A 23,015-nucleotide genomic window follows, 5' to 3' on the forward strand; every position below is an offset into this window, starting at 1 on the left:
CGACATAAATAACCATTTCGAGATTTTGAGCATTGACAAATTTATCAAAGAAATAGATTTTTCTCAAATTGCGAAGTGGAAAATATCAAACAAGCAAACAACGAAACACAAAAGAAGAGACAGCTTCTTTGGTCTTTGAGTAAAGCGGTATAATCAAGTTGCAAAATGTGCTTTGAGAACAGATTTAAAGATGATGCTCAATCTACGAATAGCAATTAATTGCGGGGTGTTAAAAATGGGCATCAAGTGAAATAAAAACATTTTAATACAATATGTTTTTTATTGAATGAACATAAAGTCAGTAAATTATATTTATAAGAGACACGTCATTGATTCATTATTTATGTATTTATGTATGAGACCGTGGCCTCATTTGCAAGGGGGTCGTGTTAAGCATTGTCGGAGGATAGTAATCTCAAACATTAAACTTCAAGCGAGTTTGAAATAATGTTTGCAATGTTCTTGCCTTATTTAGAAAATGCCGTTTTAGAGGGAAAAAACAAACACAATTAAAAATGTATTGTTTTATTCATATTATAAGACTACTGTATACACAGTATGTAAACTGCAAAATGAAATGTCAATCACGTTTGTCTAATCACTGTTTTTTAAGCGAAAGAAAGAAAAAAGAAAAGTATGCTTATTAAACATTTATAATATTCTCAAAAGTTATAGGAAGGGGTGAACTACCACTTTTTAGAAAACAGGTTTAGCAGACCCGATCAGCACCAGACGGTGGCGCGCCTCTGGAATGAAGATGGAGACAACAAAAAATGCTGCCTTAAATGTTTTCAAAGCTTTTTCAAATTAAATTTGTGCTAGATATAGCAGGGCAGGAGGTTAGAATTCCCTCCCTGCCTAATTGAAATGAATGTGCAGCACTGAGCCATTGTTTGACCAGCTTTTGTTTTGAGCTGTTTCCCCAACTTTGTTCTGTTTTTGCATTTTTGTATAATTTTCATGTACACGTGTGTATGTCCTCCCGCAGTAGGGCTACTATTGCTGGTACCCTAGTGGCGGCCATCTACCACTGCAACGGCTTGTTAATTGTTTAATAAAACCTGGATGCCTGACCGGCGTTTCAGTGGTTTTAAAATGATTTTAATGAAACACAGCAGTTCCCAAATGGTTCAACTTGTATTGGCACATTACAATAATGTAAAATGTCATTTACTAAAGCATATTGTTCAACAATGTCTTGCACATCTGACAGTTGTAAAGTTACACAGACAAAGCAACAAAGCACAAAAGTCTACAACAGTTTGCTGTTACTATATATTACAGGTTTACTGCATCACTTTACTCCATTGAAAGTGTGATGTGACTGTGCTGTGTTGCATACGGGGGGGGGGGGGGGGGGGGATGGGATGTTTGCATTCAGCAGCTGCGTGACGTGTTTAGCGCGTGAGCCACCAGTAATTTAGGGAATTGAGAGCTGCGACAGAGTTCATCAAACGTGTTCTTGTTCTTGAATACCTGTTATTAAATACAACAGTTACATTCAATACCAGATTTGTGTCTTTTATTTAAAGAACTGCACACATTGGAGGGATGTATTAAAATGGATGTGTGTTTGGGCGGATGTAGGATTTGGATTAGGTTCACCGAATCCGAACCCTGCTCAAAAAGTAGGTATTCGGGCCGATCTGTGTACCGTGCATCCCTAGTAAAGATAGAAAGCTGGTGGATTCTTTGGACATTTCATTATATATTTCTCCAGTGACTTTATGGGGCAGTTTGGATCATCAGGGCACTCATACATTTAATGATCATACTTTTAAATGACCACTATGCGTTTTATTGCAGTACAGACAATCGACTGGCGGTTTACAGAGAGAGAGATGGTGTTTTTAGAGGCAATTATTGTGCAACCAAATCTGCGATTTGCTATTTTATTAAAACAATGCCACACATTCTAAGGGCATATACTAGGGATTAGTACTGTAGATTAACATGTATAGCAGGTTACAGCAAACAAACCTTTTAAAACATTATTTAAAATAAATCCATGTGTGGATGGAGTTGAGGTTTAGTCAAGGGTTACGTTTTTTAAAATAGTGGAATTCCCATACTCTGAGCAGTTGAAACTAAGCACCTTCTAGATTAAGGAGACATGCAAGGAATGTGTTCATGATTTTGTAAAGTAAGTAATAATGCTTTCTGAACTTGCTGTCGGTGTGAGGCGCAGGTCGCCCTTTTGTAGTTATAACAGGTAAGGGTCAAGCCATTGCATTTAAAGGATGTTAATCCTTTAAAATGTCTGCTAGAATTAGATAGAATACATAGCAGAGTGGATTTTTTTTTGTGGAATTGAAGTGAAGTTTTACAAATAGCACGTTTTTTTTTTTTTCCTTACTAATTTAAAAGGGGCTGACCTCCCGATTTACATCTCTGCGTCTAATCTAGGTGTAATGTTTTTCACTTGGACTGTACGGTACATTGTTTATTCTGAACATGATTATTATTATTTTATGTTTTGGCAAGAAACTGAAACTGAACAGCTGCATGTGATCCCTACAATTTTGAGGGTCTCTCTTAAACTTAAAAGTGGCATATTTTTGGCTTATACTCTACGAAAAGCATTGCGTGAGCCTATGCAGTGACTAATTCTACTGTCTCTTTAGTGTCATCCCTTTTATAATTGGTTTCCATGGCAAAGTGAATAATGTCCACCCATGAAGAGAAATTTAATATGCCAACCAATTTGCTAGTTTACCTTGGAAAACATGTGGGTGTTTCTTTGCATTATTTAGCAGTCGTCCAGCTGTGTTCAAATGTAAGCTTTCTGAGGCAAAATATGTTTTTAATTATCCTTGATTATATTTATCTGGAAGGCAGATTAGAGTTCTATACTCTGAACACAGTATTGGTGAAATGAGCTGCCTAAAATGGTGCCTGTTATATCTGAATGGGCATGGATATAGTCTTCTAGGCTACATTGATCTTTTGAAGGACATAAAGCTCATAAATTAATTTAGTAAATCTTGCTTTGAATACAGTGCTATTCACTAGGCTTCCCTTGGATCCTTTTTTTGTAAATTAACCTCTGTATAGATTTTTCGGATACAATACAAATTAAATAAATAATAATAGTAATAGTAATACAACTCTTGGTGTTTAGGTAATCTCTGAAGAGGCATATCCGTCCTTACGGGGATTCCTGGTTGTAGTTGTCCAGTAGTAATGTCATTACCAGGGATCCTAGGAATCTGTTTGCTGCGGAATAACATGGAAAAACACAGATTTTCAATGCTGTCAGATAATTTTTCGTTTTCTACTCGAGGCGGGGCAAAAAAATATGCAAGGTTTTTTTTGTTTGTTTGATAACCAAATCAATACATTTATCATGTATAACCATCAACACAGGCAATTTTGCTTTACATTTACGTAAACATTCTTGTTGAATAAAACTGTGTCTGGTGTACAGAGGTCAAGGCTGAACGAGGCGCACTGTCACATTCAAGTTGAGAAGTGGCTTGCCGTTTACTTCAGTATCCAGACGACTGTTGTTGTTACTGAACACGCTGTTTAAAGATGCCGAAAACAATAAAAATCGCCCCAAAAGATCGGGTCAATGAGTCTGGCAATAGCCATTTTAGCCTTTTATTTCAATTCCGGAATAACGCAGATTTTAATTATTTATTTTTCTATTGTAGAAAACTAGGATCCCTGATCATCGCTATTCCCTTTGTATTACCTTGGTTTCTTGCTTAAGAAATAAATCCACCTTTTACGTGAAGTGTGTGTGTATATGTATGTATGCATGTATGTATGTGTGTATATATATATATATATATATATATATATATATATATATATATATATATATATATATATATATAGTGCCTTGCAAAAGTATTCAGACCCCTGACCAATTCTCTCATATTACTGAATTACAAATGGTACATTGAAATTTTGTTCTGTTTGATATTTTATTTTAAAACACTGAAACTCAAAATCAATTATTGTAAGGTGACGTTGGTTTTATGTTTGGAAATATTTTTAACAAAAATAAAAAACTGAAATATCTTGCTTGCATAAGTATTCAACCCCTGTGCTGTGGAAGCTCCCAGTTTAAACCGATGAAAGAAATTGCCCTAACGAGGACACAATTACCTTACCATTGGCCTCCACCTGTGAACCATTGAAGTTGCTGTCACATTTTCTGCATAAAAACCCCACTGTTGAAGGATCATTGGTCAGGCTGTGAATCTGAAGGAAAATGAAGACCAAAGAGCATTCTACAGAAGTTAGAGATAAAGTAATACAAATGCATAGATTAGGGAAAGGGTACAAAATAATATCCAAGTGTTTGGATATCCCAGTGAGCACAGTTGGATCAATAATCAGGAAGTGGAAGCTGCATCACACCACCCAGGCACTGCCAAGAAAAGGCTGTCCCTCAATACTCAGCACTCAAACATGAAGGAGACTTTTGAGAGAAGCCACAGAGAGGCCAACAATCACTTTGAAGGAGCTACAGAGTTCAGTGGCTGGGAGTGGAGTAATGGTGCACCAGTCAACCATATCAAGAGCTCTGCATAACAGTGGCCTGTATGGGAGGGTGGCAAGAAAGAAGCCGTTACTCAAAAAGTACCATCTGAAAGCACTATGTGTTGCGCAAACCTAACACTGCCCATGCCTCAAGACACACCATCCCTACAGTGAAGCATCATGCTGTGGGGATGCTTCTCATCAGCAGGGACTGGGCATCTTGTTAAAATTGAAGGAAGAATGGATGGAGCAAAATACAGGGAAATACTGCAAGAGAACCTGCTTCAGTCCGCTAAAAAACTGAAGCTTGGGAGGAAATTCACCTTTCAACAGGACAATGATCCCAAGCACAAGGCCAAAGCAACATTGGAGTGGCTCAAGAACAAAAAGGTGAATGTCCTACAGTGGCCCAGTCAAAGTCCTGATCTCAGTCCCATTGAGAATCTGTGGCACTATTTGAAAATTGAAGTCGACAAGCGTCGTCCAACCAACCTGAACAACCTGGAGCAAATCTGCCAAGATGAATGGGCCAAAATCACTCCGACCTGTGTGCAAAGCTGGTACATACTTACCCCAAAAGACTTAAAGCTGTTATTGCAGCGAAATATTAATGTGTGGGGGTTGAATACTTATGCAAGCAAGATATTTCAGTTTTTTATTTTTGTTAAAAATATTTCCCAACATAAAACCAATGTCACCTTACAATAATTGATTTTGAGTTTCAGTGTTTTAAAATAAAATATCAAACAGAAGGAAATTTCAATGTACCATTTGTAATTCAGTAATATGAGAGAATTGGTCAGGGGTCTGAATACTTTTGCAAGGCACTGTGTGTGTGTGTGTGTGTGTGTGTGTGTGTGTGTGTATATATATATATATATATATATATATATATATATTATATATATATATATATATATATATATATTATATATAAATACATATATAAAATATATAATACATATAATACACATACATACATGAGTTAGTTGCTTGTGATTCCTTTGTCTGCTAGTTCTAGAGCTAGAAAGGCAGGTGACATTGCAGCTTTTATAAAAATTTGGTTTTCTTTCAGGTTTAATTTTTTTTTTTTTTTTTTTTTTTTTTTTTACTGTAACAAACTTGAATATGTTTCAATTGCCATTATTCCTTTATTTTAATTTTCTTATTTTTACCACAATGAAACCAAAACGATGTGAAACACTTTTCAACATTGTATTACTGTGTTTTTTTCTATCTCATGACAGATAAGTTTATATTTTTTCAGTTCATCCATAAGTGCAACACACCGCCTCTGCATTTTGTATGTTACACGCGGGAACAATATTTGTAGTTTAGCTTATGTTAAACTGTGTAAAATATGAGCTATTAAGATTAAACAAAATGGCATAAAAGCCAGTGCCTTCAGCGCCAGGAGCTATGTCCTCGCAGGCTCGAATCGAGGCTGCTGGTTGCTGGGCCGACGGGCTGTCCATCAGCAGTTCAATTGGCCGCATTGCCGATGGGGAGGTTGAACTTCATGGTCAGGGATCATGCTGCCTCTCTGTGCACGGCTGCCCCCTGTCTGCCAAGCACTGAATTTCTCTGTCTGCGGTCTCAGTGATGACAGCTGTGCTCCTCCAAACAGTGCAATTGTCATCGGAAGAGATTGTGCGCAGGAGCTCAGAGTAAAAAAGATAGCTTCTATGGAGGAGCGGGCAGAGGAACTGGTTATTATAGACAGCCCATAAAACTGTACAGAGGCAGCTGTTTGACAAAAATGTCTTTCCTGACCCTGTGGGCACAAAAGAGCCTCAAGTCAGTAAGCCAGTAGCCCCACAGAATCTGAGCATGCAAGAATTATGCAAATATGAATTGACTCTAAACATTTTTAATTATTGTGTTGCAAGTCTCAAATTGTTATGAGTGAGATACTTGATACCTGCTTGGAGCATATGAGGCTTTGAACCACCTAAAACCCAGGATAGAATTCATTATATAAACAAAAAATAGTTATGGTTTAAGCTTGAAGCCACAAAAAGTCAGGACATTCCTTACAAAAGAATGGAAATTACATTGATTGCAATGGTGCAGCTTGAAGCCGCAAGTGTCAGGAAATGCCGTACCACCCATAACTCCGGGTTAGGCTTTTAGCATAGCTATTGAGATATGCTGGGCAGAAAAGTTCCACTAAAACAATGTTAAGGGGAGCAGTGAAAATCTGTTTCCATTTCCATTATCACTGCTCCCCTGGTCATCTTCTGTTGAACATTGTTAATATGTTTAATTAAAGGTGGTTTTAAACTGTGTTTTGCTATCACATTAGCTTCAGTAACATTTGTATTTACACTTCTTCCTGCGCCTGTATGTTTGTTTTAATTACAGTATATTTAGAGAATCGCTCACTCAGTTTTTATGAAACTTGGTAGGGGTATTGGCAAAAGTGCTTGTTACAAGAAGTTATTCAATATAGTGTGTGAGTGTATTGCTCATGCTGACATACTTTTTCAAACTACTACCTGATTGGCTGAGCTATTGAAAGCTATATCTTGGAAACTGCTTGACAGAGTTTAATTTAACTTTGCAAAGGCAATTATTATGATATATTCTACTGTACATGCCTTCTTGTTAATTATACCAAGACTTGTAATTTGTTATTTACATTCTTGATAGAGATACATGGTCATTCTTGATTAGTTGAACTTTTCATTGTGTTGCTAAAGATTTTTTTTTTTTTTAATTCACTCATCATTGTTTAAGGCAGGGCTTCTCAAACTCGGTCCTGGGGACCCCCTGTGTCTGCTGGTTTTCTTACCATTCATTCCAACCGAGCTCTCAATTACTTAACTAGACCCTTAATTGAACTGATAATTTGCTTAATTAGACATTTTACTTGTTTTCAGCTCTTAAACAGTTCAGTTAAGGGTCTAGTTAAGTAATGGAGAGCTCGGTTGGAATGAAAACCAGCAGACACAGGGGGTCCCCAGGACTGTTTGAGAAGCCCTGGTTTAAGGTGTTGTTGCTAAGGTTTTAAAATTCATTTTCTTACCTCTGCCATTTTCACTGCTCCCCATTATCATTGCATGCTACCCTGCCCATCACATCTCAGTATCTAGGTATTAATGCTAAAGGCCTAACCTGGATGCAACTGAGATATGACTTTTTTATGGCTTCAAGCTGCACCATTTAAGTTAATTTCATTGTCATTTTTTGTAATGAATTCCCTGACTTTTGTAAACAGTAGTAATACTAGTGTTTGTTATGTATGCAATAACCTATGTAAGACATATGAGGCCCTACCAACCAGAAGTATGAAAATATGTCTTACTGCACACCCTATCATGGGTTATTGGCTTATAAAATTGTTCTATTTATTTTGTAAAAAGAAAACAAAAAAATATAAGATTTTAAGTTTTAAATTCATTTGTATTTAATGTATCCTTCCACAAGTGCATAATAGTTCCTCTAGTTTAACTGGAGACCACAGATTAGCTTGAACTTATTACTGCTGAATTCATTGTTCATTTATTTTTCTAAATATGCAGCTTGAACGTATTGTTTTTTTCTGTAAAGTAAAACTACAAAAATGTAAAATTAACCTGCTTAACTACATGTTTTTATACACATTGGTATATACGTTTCATGTTTACAATATAATGAATTTTTCGAGACAGCAGCTCCTCCCTCTAGATGATATGTCATTTGAAAAATATGATGATTATTTTGTTTTAAAAGTGTGTTTCCCCCTTTGTAAAAGTAGGTAAGTAGTTGACTGTTTGAAAGTGCTTTACACCCAAGAGTAAAAAGAGTACACACCACATTTGTTATATAACTTTCCCTTTTTCAAAATCATAGAAGATCATTTGATCTCATCGTTCTCTCATATTGTAGGATGTTTGCCACTAAACAAGGATTCCATCATTTATGAAGGGCCTTTCACACCCAAAGCTTCCTCAAGGCACTGTCTACTGAACAGAAAACCTAGCATCTTTGTGGGCAAAGCATGCAACAGGACACTGGGGAAAATAAGACTTGTTTCACTGAGGTCTGCTACAGTATAAACTTATTTTGGTGGGTGTAAAAAAATGACATGTGGTATTGCAACGTGCACTACTGGTACATATATAAACAGGAATGCTTTCATGATTGGCTACATAACCCCTAAGTTCCTTGATCCTTAATCAGACCTTTGAGAGACTTAGGGAACAGAGTAGAAAAGAAAGTCAATGTCAAAACCTCATTGTGGTCATGGTCTTTTTTCGCGGTGGAAGACTTCTAAGTGTTGTTCAAGTGAAGCAAACAAGCATTTTTGTGATAGAGGTCAGTACTCCTTTCACTGCCTGACAGGGAAGAAGGTGGGGGGTGTCTGGGGATAATCCCAGTAAACAGTACATTTTCATATGAAGATGGAAGTAAGAAAAGAGGGGCCTAATGTTCCCAGGGACTTTGACACTGAGTGCTCTCAATAGTGGAATTCTGTTGCCATGGTGATCATTATTACCAAGCAGCCACGCCTCCACTGGCTCCCCCTGAGAGCAGAAAGTTGGCCAACGCTGGATCTTTTCTCTTAGTGTGGAGGTGGCATTAGTGCCTTTTGGTTCCCATGTTCTTTACATTTTGCCTGCGCATGCTGAGCTGACTACTGAAAGGGGGTTTTGTCTGCCTGTGTCAATCGGTCTGCTTTTATTACAAGATCTACTCATCCGTTCTATAATAGTTTTTGTTGTTGCTAATAGGAATGCCATTTTCTCTGGTTTAGTTGTTTTTTATATTGAAAATGTGAATCAGTAGCTTGAGACTTACAGTAACATTGCTGGTATTGTGAGAATTGTCCTTTTATAAAAGACAAGAGGCTTTTCTGTTAAATTGCTGTAAAGATGCCATCTTTGTGGATTGCTTTGTCGATCCCTAAAAAGTAATAATTGCAGGTCCTCCTTAATCTTCATGCATGTTGCACATGAGGCCAACAATGACTTGTACCACTTTCATCTTTTCTATGTTATTGTCCCGCTGGTCCCCAAGTTATTTGTCTTCTGGTGCAGTATTTTATTATTTGATAAGATTTTTCATAGAGCAGATCAATGACTTGTTGCCAAGACAACACCGTAACCCTAAAACTGGATAGGTAGTTCAGAGATGCAGCAGATACGTTTGTATTCGACTTCTGTACCGGCTGTAATCTGACATTCATACAGTAGTTGAGATATTTAATAAGTCAACAAAGATGTTTTTAAACATCAGCCATGCTTAACTCTATGACATCTGTTGAGATTGGACTATAATAAGACAGTTGGCATTGACACGTGTCAAGACACTCATTTTCTTAGGATTAAGTGAATTATCCTCAACCAATGACTATTGTAATGCACTGCACATTTTTTGTTTTCGTAGAAGTTGGTTGTGATTTATTTTAAGCTATGTTGATGAGTAAACTGGCAGTATTTCTCATTTTAAATGACAGAGGACTAAACAGTTTACAGTGCAGTGCATCTCTCTACATTGTTTGCAAATAGAGCCACTGTTTCCATGTTATTCTAAGACCCTTATATTTTATACATGACTTGAAGTTACATGGTTGTTACTTTTGACATTTTCCAGGCTAGTTTATTAACCATCTTTTTACTGGGAGGTCACTTCTATGGGTTTTTGTTCTCTCTGTTTCAAGTGTTGGTGTGCAAACACAAAGCAAGTGGTATCTGCCTCTGCTGAGTTTCAGAGAGTGCTGCTGCCCCCTAGTGGACATATTGAGAAACTGAAGTTGGTATTCAGCATTAATAATGTGAACATAAGATTACAAAACACGGGTGAGAGGACATTACAGTCCCTGAGAATCTGTCTAAAGAATCTTCTTAATTTCCCTTCCCCTAAACCCTTCATCTTCTACCTTCTATATCAATAAGCTCTTTTAACAGTATATTTAGCAAAACTTATGTGGCCACCACACTGAGCGGAGATACTTGCATTTCATCAAGCAGCATGCAAAGTAAGAGAAAACGAGAAATGTATTTTTGGGAGTAGTGTTTGTCATCCTATAGAAGGTAGTGGGTGAGGTGCTATACATCTAAGCAGTGTGATGCAGGTGAAACATCACCAGTAACAATTGCAATGCAATGTAATGTAAATCTTTAAATTAAAGCATGAATCACACGCTAACAATTTCTTTTTACAGCCACCAGCTGGAAATCAGAGCACAAGTTGCCAATGCTTTCCTGGCCAAGTTCCAGTTGACTCCGGAGGAAATGAACACTCTGCGGGGAGCCAGAGATGGACCAATCACTGAGGTATTCAAGTGTTATTTGTTTCTATTACATACTTAGATAGAACCAATGTAAATGGTGCCCCAATTGAAAAGCACAGAATTAAAAACGCTGTGCTCTAATTATGAAGCAAGTATAAAGGCAATCTTCTGAGTTAAATAATTATTATGTTGCAAAACTAGCAAAAAAAAAAACAAAAAAAAAACAGAAGGGACGGTTACAGTCGCAGTTTCTTGCTATTTTATACAATTGAAATGAATGTTTTTCATGTACTGTAATGGTTATGATGATAGGTAAGGCTATTGAAGTGTGATACCAAATAAAGGATTATTACAGAGATGAAACACTTGACCATTGTAACTGAATAGTTGGAGGTGCCATGATACCTCAAAACTGCCAGTTCACAGCCAGACTTTACTGCATTCATTTGAACTTTAATGCTTTTATCATAACCATTGCTTTTATCAAGCTTCTGAACAATTTTTCTGGGTAAAACGCCAGATAGGTGGATAATTGAAGGCTAACCCAAGGGCAGTCATTGACACAGAATTTATTTTCCTCTAAGGACTTTTTCAAAGCGCTGGGACGAGTGAAGCAGATCCACAGCGATGTCAAAATCCTGCTGCGAACCAACCAGCAGACAGCAGGGTGAGTGCGGCCCACATCTATTACATCAGCGCCTCTTGGCTCTGCTGCAATGCTGCACAAAAGCTATCTGGAAGCACCGACCAGCTACCCGTATGTAACGGGCAGTGTTGTGTGATGCTGCACTGTTATGGAATCTGACCCCTGTCGTGAGATGAGATTCAAGAACGAGATGTGCAGAGGAAGCCTGGCTTATTTGTATAGTCGTTTTAAGATGCTGTCTTGCTGTGTGTGTGGGTGCCAGTTCGCTCCCAGCTTCCATCCTGTTACACGTAGTACACGTATCTTTGTAGAGAATTTGGTAGAGAATGATAAGCCAGATCTGAAGTGGTGTGTCTGTAAATCTTTCCTTTTAATGTTCGTGAAAGGTTTTTGCTCAATTCATTCCAGACAACTGCACCCTTCTCAACATTTTTTTTTGTAAATACAGTGAAAAAATTGGATAATACAGCCAGAAGCGTGATAAAACTAAACAAAAATTAAACAAATGCTGTTGAATATTTATTATTAGTTTATTACTATTATTTGTGTTTTTACAGCCTTGAAATTATGGAACAGATGGCACTTCTCCAGGAGACCTCTTATGAACAGCTTTATCGATGGGCACAAAGTAAGTTTAAAGAGTAAGAAGTGGGGTTCTGAAAAATACAGCATTATACATCCCCACGTGTTACTACAGCTATTTAAATAAAGCACTGTTAAATAAAGTAACTATTTAAATAAAGTCATTTTTATTTTTGTTAACATCCTGACAACTGTTTACAATTATACATTTAAAGTCTGTCTCAAAGGAGTGCTTAGTGCACTTGTGGTTTCAACTGAGAGTGCTGTGGTTGGAATAAACCGACAGGCTGTGAGGCTGCAGTGATTGCGGCGTGGAGTTTTAAAGCACAGAGGGAGAGGAAGGTGAGAGAGTAGACAAGACAGGGAGAATATATATACTTTTCAAAAAAAGAAACGCATAGGTGTTTTGAATGTACTTTTTATAGCATTAGTATGGCAGTTTTCATAGTAAAATAGACTGTTCCAAAGAACCTTAACCTGTACAGAAATCATTAAGACATTCAATAAAGTCATTTTCAAAGGTCAAAAAAAGTTCAAGGTCATCAGAAATCAGTAACCGGTATGCCCACCATTGGCATCGATGATGGCCTGACATCTCCTGCCCATGGATCGAATCAGAGCCTGGATAACATGCTGGGGAATGGCAACCCACTCTTGCTCAAGTGCCTGAAAAAGTCCTTGTAACGTCTGTGGCTCGGGGTGACGTCGTCGCACATGTCAATCAAGCTCATCCCACGAATGCTCAATGGGGTTCAGATCTGGTGATCGAGATGGCCAGGGAAGCACTTGAACATTGTTCTGAGTGAGGAAAGTTGTGGTGGCCCAGGCTGTGTGCAGTCGTGGAAAATGACATTCCGATGGTTCATGAATGGGATCACATGAGGCCGTATGATCTCATGACAATAGCGCTGAGCTGTCCGGTTGCCTTGAACATGACACTCCCACCCCCACCAAATCTGTCAACCTGACGCACACAGTTGGCCGCAAAACATTAACGACGTTGCCTGTATACCTGGGCTCTTCCATCTGCACTTCGAAGCAGAAATCTGGATACATCACTGAACACCACGTTTCTCTATCTTTGTATGGGCCATACTCTGTGATTATGACACCACTGAAGTCGTAGTCGACGATGTTGCAGCATAAGAATCACTCCTCTAACTGGCCTTCTTGCTCGGATACCTGCCTCCCGTAGGCGGTTTCTGACAGTCTGGTCGGAAATTCTGTACATTCCTGGTAGTGCAGATGTTGTAGAGGTTGCAGTGGTGAACCTGTCCTGTAAGTGACGTAGGCATATAAATCTGTCCTGGGCTGCCGTCGTCACATGTGGTCTACCGGATCTTGGGCGGTCAAGCTGAGAACCCTCCATTTTTATAGCCACATCTTGGCATGTTGCACGTGCAGTGAATGCACATGAATATTGCAAGTCTTAAGCAAATGGTGTTAATTTGGGCAATATCTACGTGTTTTGTTGTTTTGGCGTACTTCACATCAAGTTTTATTGCAATTTTTAAGAGATTGAAGAAGTTTCTTTTTTTTAAGGGTATACAAATACAGTTCATTTTTACCTCTGAATCTAATATTGTTACGGTGACATTTTGTTATTTATTTTATTTTATAATATAATAGATAGATCTAAGATATGTATTTTATTGTAATTTTCAGACTTATCCAATATTCTTTCTCAAGACAATATTTTAGGACAAACATTATGTACATACCAATCGGATTACTTTACCCAAAGCTCATCCGAAGAAGATCTACTTTTTGTACTTTTTAAATTTTAAATAAATAAATAAATCAGATGGTTTGATAATTTTGTTTGAAAGCATAGGTCTGCAATGTATTTAGTAGGCTACTGCATTAACATTTTTTTCTTCAAATAGTTTGACACAATTGGGGCTACCCTTGAGAATAATTCCAACTAGTCTTGTTTTTACATGAATGGATGAAAACGAAATAAACATGGTCTGTGGGTAGAATTGTACATAGTTGTTTTTTTTTTTTTTAATAGTTTTACCGATGTAAGATTTATAATTGTTTGAAGTTGTGGATGAACACATGCTAAATACAGTGTACAGTAGTATGTTCCTTTCTTAGTAAGTTACTATTCGTTTTAGTTTCTCTTCATACAGGATTGTCTTCAGTTTTATACAATATTAATACATATGTCATGGTGTGGGCATTATTTGTCTCAAGTCATTGATCTTCTAGGCCATGGTTCTGGTCACTGATTGGTTGCATGCTATATTTGTAGTACTTCTTGCTCATGTTTCATGTAATACCTTGTTATCTAAATGGTGGTATGTTTCAAAATGTATTCACATATCTATTCATAAAACCTCAGTTCTGCCTTCTAACAACAGCATAAGTCATTATGACTGTTGAAATTGTTCTGTTCTCGAGGTTTTTCCAATGGTTTCAGAAAATCATACAAAATATAGTAGTATTCAGTTTATTTAACAAGAAAAAAATCATAATTCTGTAGCACTGAATCATTTAAGACAATTGTCGACTGTATACGGTTCTAAAGAAAATGTGAACTGCCACAGAATAATAGGCTAATTAATGTATGGAACTCTCATTCAAAGACGATCTACATTTAATCCATTCTACTTGAAATAGATCAAAGAGAGTTGCTCAACCTCTTTCATCAGTGATTTGCATAGTTGTATTTATTTATTATTTTTGAAAAGCCTTGAAAAAAAGCTTTAACATTATACTAACTGTATTTGTTATGCTACTCCCTTACATGTTTCGTCTTTCATGTAAGACATGGATTAAGCAGCTTGTTTTTATATCATCGACCACAAACCGAGGAAACTCCTCCCCAGAAATTGGGCCACTTCAGCTGAATGACCCCATTGCCTTTGCACATTTTCTGACCACTAATGAAGTATCATAGAAGTTAATTTTAAGTTTTCCAAAATGGCCTGTCATTAGATAAATAGCACATACTGTCTATGATATTCTCAAGTTCAAAGTGCTGGTTTGAAGATAATCAATTGATCCTTTATTCTTCACAGATGAATGCCGAGCACTGACCCAAGAGTCATGTGATATCGCTCCAGTGCTGACCCAGGCCTTGGAGGCACTACAGGACAGGCCGGTCTTGTACAAGTGAGTACCACAGCAGCAGCAGCAACAGCAGCTGCCAAGATTCTATATGACTGAACACTGTGTTCCAGCCCTCGTTCAGTGGTTTTGATCACAGGGAGCTGTTGTTCTGTGTAACAGTCCTACACATCTGGGGGTGGGGAGCAAGCGACATGGGAATCAGCAATGAAAAAAAGCTTCTTCCATAGCTTTCACTTAGGGGAGCCCTGCTGTAGTCTTTTAGTTTTCATCTTTTTTTCTTCATTCAAGCATTTATTTGTTAAACTTGCTAAAAAGAAATGCTTTTTTTTATAACTGGTTACAGAAATGAAGCACCTTATTCTCATGGTCATCTTGAAGCACATTCATCTATAATTGGTTGTAGCATTAGCTGTGGTTAGTGGAAGGGTTATATAAATCATATGGGATGGTTTTAGAAAGATCCTGTACTGTCATTATAATGTTTCCATATTCAGGAGAGCAGACTTTCCAGTTTCTACTGCTGATTTGTTATAAGCATCTTTGTGAGAGCTCTCTCCTGAAGAATCAGGGGCACGTTCTGTTAGCCATTGACATGACCTCTGAGGAAGTTTCCACAGGGGCTAAGTGGAGAGAGGGGCGAGAGTGTCAAACATTTCAGAGCAACACACAAGAACTGGAAATTGGTCCATGAAAATGGATCACCAAAAAAAGCATGGGTTTCAGTAATACTGGTATTGGGGAGAATTTTACATATTTGCTTTGATGCTCAAAAACATGAACACATCCTGGTAGACATTTTTGGAAAGCCGGCAGAAAGCAACAACTCACAGTAGATGAATGCTAAAAAATACAAAAAATATATATTATTATGGCTTTGGCCCCAGTGGAAGAAAAGTTTCATACTGCAGGTTCAAAGAAGAGGGCAGGCAAACTGTCTGGTAGGCCCCTTTATTTCTCTTATTGCTCTCACAAACACACTTACTCCAGCCCTGTTCGGCAGACATCACCCTACTATGTGCACTTTTGTTGTTAAGCTAGTTCTCTCATCTTGGGTGAAGACAGATATCAAAGAGGGAAATCGTTGCTGGCTTTTTGCTGTGACCGAAGATATTCCCGTCATCCAGACGCAGCATAGTAACCAATGTTTTCTAAAGAGTTGGGAAGCAGGGAGCAAGTGCTGTTCATTCTTGTGGCCACAAGATGGCACAAAACCCACGTTTCTTTTTTTTTTATTTAAGGTGTAGTCTGCTGTGACAACAGCACCCGTTATTCAGTGTCTTTCCACAACGTACTGTTTTGTAGGCTACACACAGTATTCCGTGTTATAGATTCTGCTGTGGTTAAACTTGGAAAGAGCAATATCAGTAGGGTTGGATCTGCTTGGAACACAGACAGAGAGAAATTGCTCTGGCCCATTTGCTTTGCTGGTGGAAATATCCAAAAGCAAACAATGCACAGTGACATAGGGCTAGCTAGACAAATTAAAATCCCAACATTCAAAAAAAAATATGTATCGGAGCCTTAATATTGAACCTGGTGACTACAAGTTCAGATGGAAACTAGACATTAGCTCTTTAGGGACGGGCCTCTCTGAAAACACTGAGATTCCCACTGTTTAAAATAAGGGTAACAACTGCAGATGTTACTGAACAACACTGTGCATGAACTGAGAATGCTGACACGGTAGAAATTGGTTTGAAAACTTCCAGTCTCTTCATCTTTATCGCATGCTATGTACGACTACATAGAAGTCACATGGACATTATCAATGGCTTATCATGTTATTTAAAACAACATCTGGGAACAACATCAATATGTACTTAACAATTTGTTTTCATTTTAGCTGTTTATATCTAAAAAAAGTTAGATTAAATAAGCTGTTCATAAACCACATATGGAGAATTTGTAAGATAAATACATACATATATGATTAAATGACCTGTATTATGAACTGTATATCATACCATAATTGTTTTTTTGTAGTTTTTTTAAATGATACAAGGAAGATTAAAGGGAATAGTTCTGTGCTTGGTGTCCTTTAAAATCTCTGACCTTTGCAAATGTAACCAGCTGTGGGAAACTGACTTCAAATATCTTTAGCGATCTTTGAAGGTTTGTGTTAGTCTGGATAGTGTCTAACCTTCAACAAGAAGCACTAAGAACTTGAGTTCCCATAAAATGAAAAGCACATTATATATATGTGTGTGTGTGTGTGTGTGTGTGTGTGTGTGTGTGTGTGTGTGTGTTGACACAGCAAGAGTTCTGCGTGTAAATAAAGTCTGGGTGATGTTTGTGTTTTTGTGGTGGTTGGCAGGGACGGGGTTAATTCCTGTCCCTGCCAAAAACATGTGAGAATGTGGCTGTTCCCAAACGAGGTAATTGGTGTCAATTGGGAACGGCCACATACTATAAAAGAGAGCTTCCAGCTCCATTAGAGATAGATCACCAGGGAGCTGGTTTATGAAGAGAAGTGCTGTGTTAAAGAAAGGTATTGTGTAAAGTTACGTGTGTGTGTGTGTGTGAAAAGTATTTGTAAAAGTTTTTTGTGACTGGTAAACGGCTTAGCCATCCAGTCTGATAGTTAGGGACTGTTGAAAGTGCAGTTAGGCTCTACGTTTGAGCTGTGGTTTTTGTTTTGTTTTGTTTATTTTTGTTTTGTCAAAATAAAAGTGCACGAAAGTGCTTCATTGTGCAGTTCTTGTGTCTGGGTCTCTGTTTTAAAGGGCAAGCGAGCCGAGTATGGAGAGGCTACGTTACTATATATGTGTGTGTGTGTGTGTGTGTGTGTGTGTGTATATATATATATATATATATATATATATATATATATATATATATATATATATATACATACATATGTATGTTAAGGGCGAAACCCGGTGGTCTGGCAAGTCTAGTTTTGCCCGGGCCAATCTAGTTTCGCCAAGGGCTTCTGGGTGAATCCCGAAGTTACCACTTTTTTTTGGCACTCACCCGCATCCAATCAGGCGAATCTAGATTGGCCCAGAACTTGAAAAAGACGGCTGGGCGAAACCCATTTTTTTCAACAGTAAGTGAACAAAGGTAGAACAAGGTCATAGTTAATGAGACTTCCCATCTGGTGGTAAAACGAATGTCAAAAGGAGAGTGGTAAACTAAAGTGAAGCTTGTACAGGTTTAAATTTCACCTTTTAGAACTGAATACTATTCTTAGTGAAAAAATAAATCGATTCAATGAATTCATTTAGTTATTCCTTGAAACCCACACAGTTTGTTTTTACACATTTCCCAGAAGGCTAATTCAGGGCAATTATTTGTATTGACTCATACTAATAGTCAAGGACATGCTCTGATGTGAGCCTTTCAAGTACTCGCATAAGCACTGATACTAAACTTGTCTTTGTTTAGTCTCGCCATGGAATGTAAGCTCTGTTTAATTCAGTGTATTCTGAAGATTGGTTCATGTCTTTGCAGGTACACCTTGGATGAGTTTGGCACTGCCAGGCGGTGCGCTGTGGTCCGTGGGTTTATTGATGCCCTGACCAGAGGAGGTCCTGGGGGAACACCCCGTCCCATTGAGATGCACTCACATGACCCAATGAGGTACAGCAACAGAACATAATTATACCAATTTTAGCAGATCAGAAATATGTAACCATGGCAAGACAGTCCCACTATTAAGTTTGGAGCTCTGGTCCTACTTGGTCTTTAGTCTTAATGTTCGATGCAAAATGGGTTCGTCTGTATTTTAAACGGGAGTTTGTTAGTAAAAATCTTGCACTAAGCTGTGTGTTTCAATGACTGTAGTAGGCAATCATAGCAGCCTTTTAGATATTAAAAGGATACCCTCTACATTTTCAAAATACTTCATTTCTTGCCTGTTAACGTCTTTTATATATGTGTTATGTACAGTTACTGTTTCTGCTTAAATCATTATTTACTGGTCTTACGAATTATGTGAGGTAGTTTTAGAAATGACCACAAGGATTGTGCAAATTGAAGTGTTTTCCGAGAGGCTTTTCAGAACAGACTCGGTGGTTGTAAAGGGACATTTTGCATGGTAAATAATGATAAACAGCAGACATAATGTTAAGAAATAAGTAAGACATTTCAAAAGATAGTCAGTTTATTAAGCATCTTTCTTATAATAGATCACATTTAGTACATTTATAGCATGTCAGCTGTATGAGTTGATTCTTAAATGTGTCTACTAGGAAGCTTGCTCTAACAGGTAATGTTTGTTCTGCAAAAACAACCTAACATCCAGGGCTTTAATGTAATTCTAGTGAATCCAGCACAAACCTAACTGGATATATGTGCTTTTACTGCTGTTAATGGAATTAAAATAAAGCAGCTGTTGTTGTTCTTGGAACTATATGGAGCTTAGTCAAATTAGAAAGTGTTATATGGCTGCCTGTTAAGTATCTCTCAGCACATGAGCACTAAATTAAACTTTGCGGGAAGTCAAACCCATTTCCTACCACTAGCGTACTGCAATTGATGTACTGTAGATTCAGCCATGAATCTTTTTGCAGGTATGTTGGTGATATGCTGGCTTGGTTACATCAAGCGACTGCCTCAGAAAAGGAACACCTAGAAGCTCTATTGAAGCAGGTTACTATGCAAGGTAGAAAATGATGATGATGATGATAATAATAATTGTTAGTTTTTAGTAGTAAAATGACTTAAAGGGTGGTTTAGTGGTTGCATTCTTAATGTTTCATTTAGGGTGTCGTGTTCAAAACAAGGTTGTGGAATCAAGGGATTGGAAAAGATCCTGTTTTTGTAATAAGGGTGTTAAAAGCTGGAGTGGGAGATATTACTACTGTGCAATGGTATTATATGTAATTAAAACACCAATCCTGTTTTCTGATTGAATTATGGAATAGTCCAAAACTATTTTATAATTAATAGTAATGGATGTTAAAACTAAAATCCACCTTCAATAAACTATAGCAGCAAGAAGCCAAATCCTGGGGTCTTGCTGGAGCAATGGTAAGAACCAGTATAACACAACCCTTGCTTTGTTGCGTCTAGTGCTTGATTACATTACATTACATTACATTACCCTCAACCTCCCCTTCCCCAGGGATGCCAAGCCCCTGAAACAGGGATATAATCAAGGTGGCTATGCACCATACACAACAGCAATACAATTTGCGAAGGACATCTTTCAGCACAAAATAGTCATAATATCAAAATCTGGGGGTATATTGAGGTTATGTTTGTATGTCATGCTTGCAATACATTTTTACATACAGTATATCTAGAAACTATTCAGATTTACCTTAATAAGCACAGGTTATTAGGTTATCAGTCTGTTGGTATATGTTGTCTGTCTTTCTAAGGACATTTTATGTCACGTTATCTCAGAATCTGAGGGTATTATGATAATAAATACAGCATCCTGTCCGCATATTTGTGTATGTTGCACTGCATTTTTACATATAGTTTATTAAAACTTAAGTATATGTTAGCTAGCATTTGGATGAGTATTTAGTCCTGAGGGCACAGGTTTGATACAGTAAGAACAGCTGAACAAATCTTTCTTTTGATGTAAATTATTAGGCATCCTGGTGTTAGTAAATCCACCATGGCACGCTTCAACACTTCAGAAGCCACGCAGACTATGAAAATCCTTTGTGCACATATTAGCAAAGTTGTAGTATTTCACTGTGCCACCGGGCTTTCTTTTTGTTCGAAAAGCCCTAATCACTAGTGTTAAGTACGTAATTATCTGGTAGTGAATCAAATAAAACTGAATGTGTTAACAATGCTATGTATTTCTTGCCTCAGGTGTGGAGGAAAATATGCAGGAGGTGGTTGGGCACATCACAGAAGGAGTGTGCAGGCCTCTCAGGGTAAGTGGTTGGCATTGGACATAAGTGGGAATTCAACGTCTATGTTACGGTAAAAGTCTAAATATTGGCAAATCTTAAGATTTACTGGTAAATGTCGACATTTCCCAAGTAAAGCGGTAAATGTCCCAAATAAACATGATAACGATTTACTTTGGACATTCACTGGTAAATCTCAAGAATAAACAAGTGCCTTTGGCTAATGACCGAATGAATATCTTTACAAAATAGCCACAAGAGTCTACCATGCTGCAATACATAAGTAAATATATCTATTCACTGCCTGACTTTGTGACGTTTTGTGTCATAACCAAAGTGTGATTTTCTGTTGAAAAAACAAAGTTCTTAAATGATTTCATTTGCATTTAACATAATGTTATTTTCCACCAAACTACTATGTATTTTGAGTACAATATCCTTCAACACCATTGTGAATTGTTTTATACGCAAATCTGCCAGAATGTTGGTTGTTCTACATAAGTGGATCACAATATTGTTCAGTACCATGTTGAACTAGTTTAAATTGCTCTGTTGTGCATTACTGTAAGCTCATCAATGATCATTTTGCTAATGGAAAATGTGTATGCAGAAATAAATATATTGTTCGACATTAATGTTTTTTGTTACTAGAATATGTGTATGCAGAAATATATATTTATATTTGTTCAACATATTTTAGTAATTGACAATTTATATGCAGGAATAAATACATTCTTTGATGATATACCTGCATTTACCTATAAGCTTCGGTAAATCATAAGATTAACTGGTAAATGTCCGAAAAGTAATGTATTTCTTCATAATTATAGACATTTACCACCTTATTTGTTAAAGGTTAACCTTTATTGGTAAAATTTAAAATTGACCAGATTCAGACTTTTATCGTAACATATTTAAATATAGGAAAATGTGTTTTTCAATCAATAACTACCTTTCTGTAAAGGAAATAGTAATAAAAAAGGGAATTTACATTTATAGCAACCAACTTTTTAAAAATCATCACAAGACAGTCTGCAGTGATATTAAATACACACATAAAACAATAAATACATTGATAACTCTTGAAAGCTGTATAAAACTAACCTGCTCTGCAATAGACCACCCTGTTTAAGGAGATGACATGCAGTATAGGTTTTTAATCCCTAAAAAATATAATTGATTCAGTATCTCTGATCAATAAAATATTGGATTACATATTACTGCTTTAAACCTGCAGTTTGTAATCATATAACACATGGAAGAAGCCCACTGTATTTTGAGTGCTGTACATTAGAATCACAGTCTTTCTTGTGGTGCTGGGTGTATGTTTAATTTGTTTTTGATTTTATAATGTTGTGTTTTCACATTTTATTGCAATTGTGATTTAACAGGTCCGAATTGAGCAGGTGATAGTGGCTGAACCAGGTGCTGTCTTGCTATACAAATTGTCCAATCTGCTCAAGTTTTACCACCACACTATCAGGTAAAGTAAAAGAAATGTTGCATTAAATATGTAAATAATGAGAAGTAGGGATGGATCGAAAAAACTATTTTGCAGAAATAGTGAACATATGATATTAAAATTGTTTTAATTAAGGGGTGATGCATAAAATACCACTGCAGAATTGTTGAGCATGGATAAAGGTCTAAGCCGAAATGTTTTTTTTTTTTTTTTTTGGCCTGAGAATTAGGAGAGAATATTAAAAACAACTTGCAGCAAATGGAAATGATTCCAACTCAAACCATGTTTCCATTTGTGAATGTTGTATTGGAGTACTGGTTAGGGCTCTGGACTCTTGACCGGAGGGTCGTGGGTTCAATTCCCGGTGGGGGACACTGCTGCTGTACCCTTGAGCAAGGTACTTTACCTAGATTGCTCCAGTAAAAACCCAACTGTATAAATGGGTAATTGTATGTAAAAATATGATATCTTGTAACATTTGTAAGTCGCCCTGGATGAGGGCGTCTGCTAAGAAATAAATAATAATAAATAATAATATTTAATAGTATGAACCGATACAAGATTTCCTCTTGCCATATAGATTATTATTATTCTCTGGTGGGTGGTATATTGTGGTTTAAGAAAGAAGTGCACATTTGTTAAGGGACATAGAAAAATAAAGTCTTGTGCATAAACACTACAACAAAACACTATGGGTCTTTGTGGCAAAGTGGTACGTGC

General features: G+C 37.1%; 1 protein-coding gene across 1 annotated transcript in view; it reads left to right on the forward strand.

The window, feature by feature from the left end:
* LOC131737735 (conserved oligomeric Golgi complex subunit 6-like) overlaps positions 1 to 23,015 on the forward strand; it is a 63,171-nt gene that overhangs the window by 20,702 nt on the left and 19,454 nt on the right. Inside the window, exons 5-12 of the mRNA XM_059028624.1 lie at positions 10,643 to 10,754; positions 11,296 to 11,378; positions 11,915 to 11,985; positions 14,966 to 15,059; positions 18,471 to 18,599; positions 19,532 to 19,623; positions 20,793 to 20,857; positions 22,225 to 22,316. Coding sequence (XP_058884607.1) covers positions 10,643 to 10,754; positions 11,296 to 11,378; positions 11,915 to 11,985; positions 14,966 to 15,059; positions 18,471 to 18,599; positions 19,532 to 19,623; positions 20,793 to 20,857; positions 22,225 to 22,316 — 738 coding nt within the window. The remainder of the gene's footprint in view (positions 1 to 10,642; positions 10,755 to 11,295; positions 11,379 to 11,914; positions 11,986 to 14,965; positions 15,060 to 18,470; positions 18,600 to 19,531; positions 19,624 to 20,792; positions 20,858 to 22,224; positions 22,317 to 23,015) is intronic.

Source organism: Acipenser ruthenus, chromosome 8, assembly GCF_902713425.1.
Source record: "Acipenser ruthenus chromosome 8, fAciRut3.2 maternal haplotype, whole genome shotgun sequence".
Lineage (NCBI taxonomy): Eukaryota > Metazoa > Chordata > Actinopteri > Acipenseriformes > Acipenseridae > Acipenser > Acipenser ruthenus.